At 42.4% G+C, this 1,174-nt stretch overlaps 1 protein-coding gene across 1 annotated transcript; it reads right to left on the bottom strand.

Moving 5' to 3' along the window:
- On the bottom strand, nucleotides 1-1,174 carry LOC118264819 (cathepsin B-like). The gene has a single exon (XM_035577476.2). It carries the CDS (start codon nucleotides 1,156-1,158, stop codon nucleotides 142-144), a length of 1,017 nt encoding a protein of 338 aa, XP_035433369.2. The 5' UTR covers nucleotides 1,159-1,174; the 3' UTR covers nucleotides 1-141.

The following is a 1,174-nucleotide window of genomic DNA, read 5'->3' as shown; positions in this document are numbered from 1 at the left end:
TGTGTGGGTGTCTCTACAACATTATTATAATATACATGAATTCTTATTTAAAAGCCGAAACATTCAACCAATTCATTCAAAGTTTTCGTCTTCGCGAATACATAATTTGTGTTAATACGTAAACCGTACCAATTAATAGACTTATGCGAATAACGGTTCACCAGCTACAACCTCAGATTCTATTTCACAGTGGTCCTCTCCACGCAGTATTTTGAAGTATCCTTTGTCTCCCCAATTAGAGTTCCACGAATTTGCGACAAGCCAGTACTTAACGCCATTTTCTACTCCCCAGCCCAACATCTTGACAGCATGACTGCCAGCGTACGGTGCACCTGTATGTACATAAACTCCTTCTTTGTAAGCAAAAAAGTCTTCATAAACCACGAAGGACACCTCTACAGGCCCATTTTTGAACAGTTCAGCTTTTATACTCTCCTCATTAGAATCTACACTGTAAACTTTTTTACCACGACGCTTGTCTTTTTCATAATCTGTATTGTAACCAGATTCACAAGTATGAACACAAGATGGAGTAGAAGGAGTTTTACCGCACGGCGGCAGTGGCCCATCTACATGATGCTCACAGGACGGTATCGTGTATGGTTTGCACCCTTCACTCGAGTTATAATTCCCTCCAGACACTATACCATAATTCTGCCAATAATTCCAAGCTGCTACAGGGTTACCCCCGTTACAGCCAGCGCCGCAATCATCACAACAAGTTAAAAGATCCTGAGCAGAGAAATGGAAATGTTGTTTGCCATCAGAATATGTACAGTACCTGTCGGTCATCGCTTCCACAGCACCGAACGCCCAGCAACTGCCGCATGAGCCTTGATCTCTTATTTCATTCAAGGAAGGACAGTTCGGCCATTTGTCCCTCGGGTCAAAGCTCTCTGGGAGACTACTACGAGTCGCTATATCGTCGAGATGGTCCACTTTTTCTAAATTATGGAAATTTTTATCTTCCAAGGCACCAAGCAAATTCTTCAGGTGTGAAATTGGCGTATTCTCCGGGAAGTTTCTGCCGGCTCTCCAGAAGTTTTGCTTGGAATTGATTAAATCAATAAATTCGTCGGACAATGGATGCAATTTCTGGTCGCCGTTGACTGCAACAAGAGCACAAAGTACAACAAATACTACGCAAAAAGTGGCCATTTTTGACGAAAACTCA

The sequence above is a fragment of the Spodoptera frugiperda genome, chromosome 26, assembly GCF_023101765.2.
Source record: "Spodoptera frugiperda isolate SF20-4 chromosome 26, AGI-APGP_CSIRO_Sfru_2.0, whole genome shotgun sequence".
NCBI classification, from domain to species: Eukaryota; Metazoa; Arthropoda; class Insecta; order Lepidoptera; family Noctuidae; genus Spodoptera; species Spodoptera frugiperda.
The sequence above is the reverse complement of the archived record's forward strand: the minus strand, read 5'-3'. Positions and strand labels throughout refer to the sequence as shown.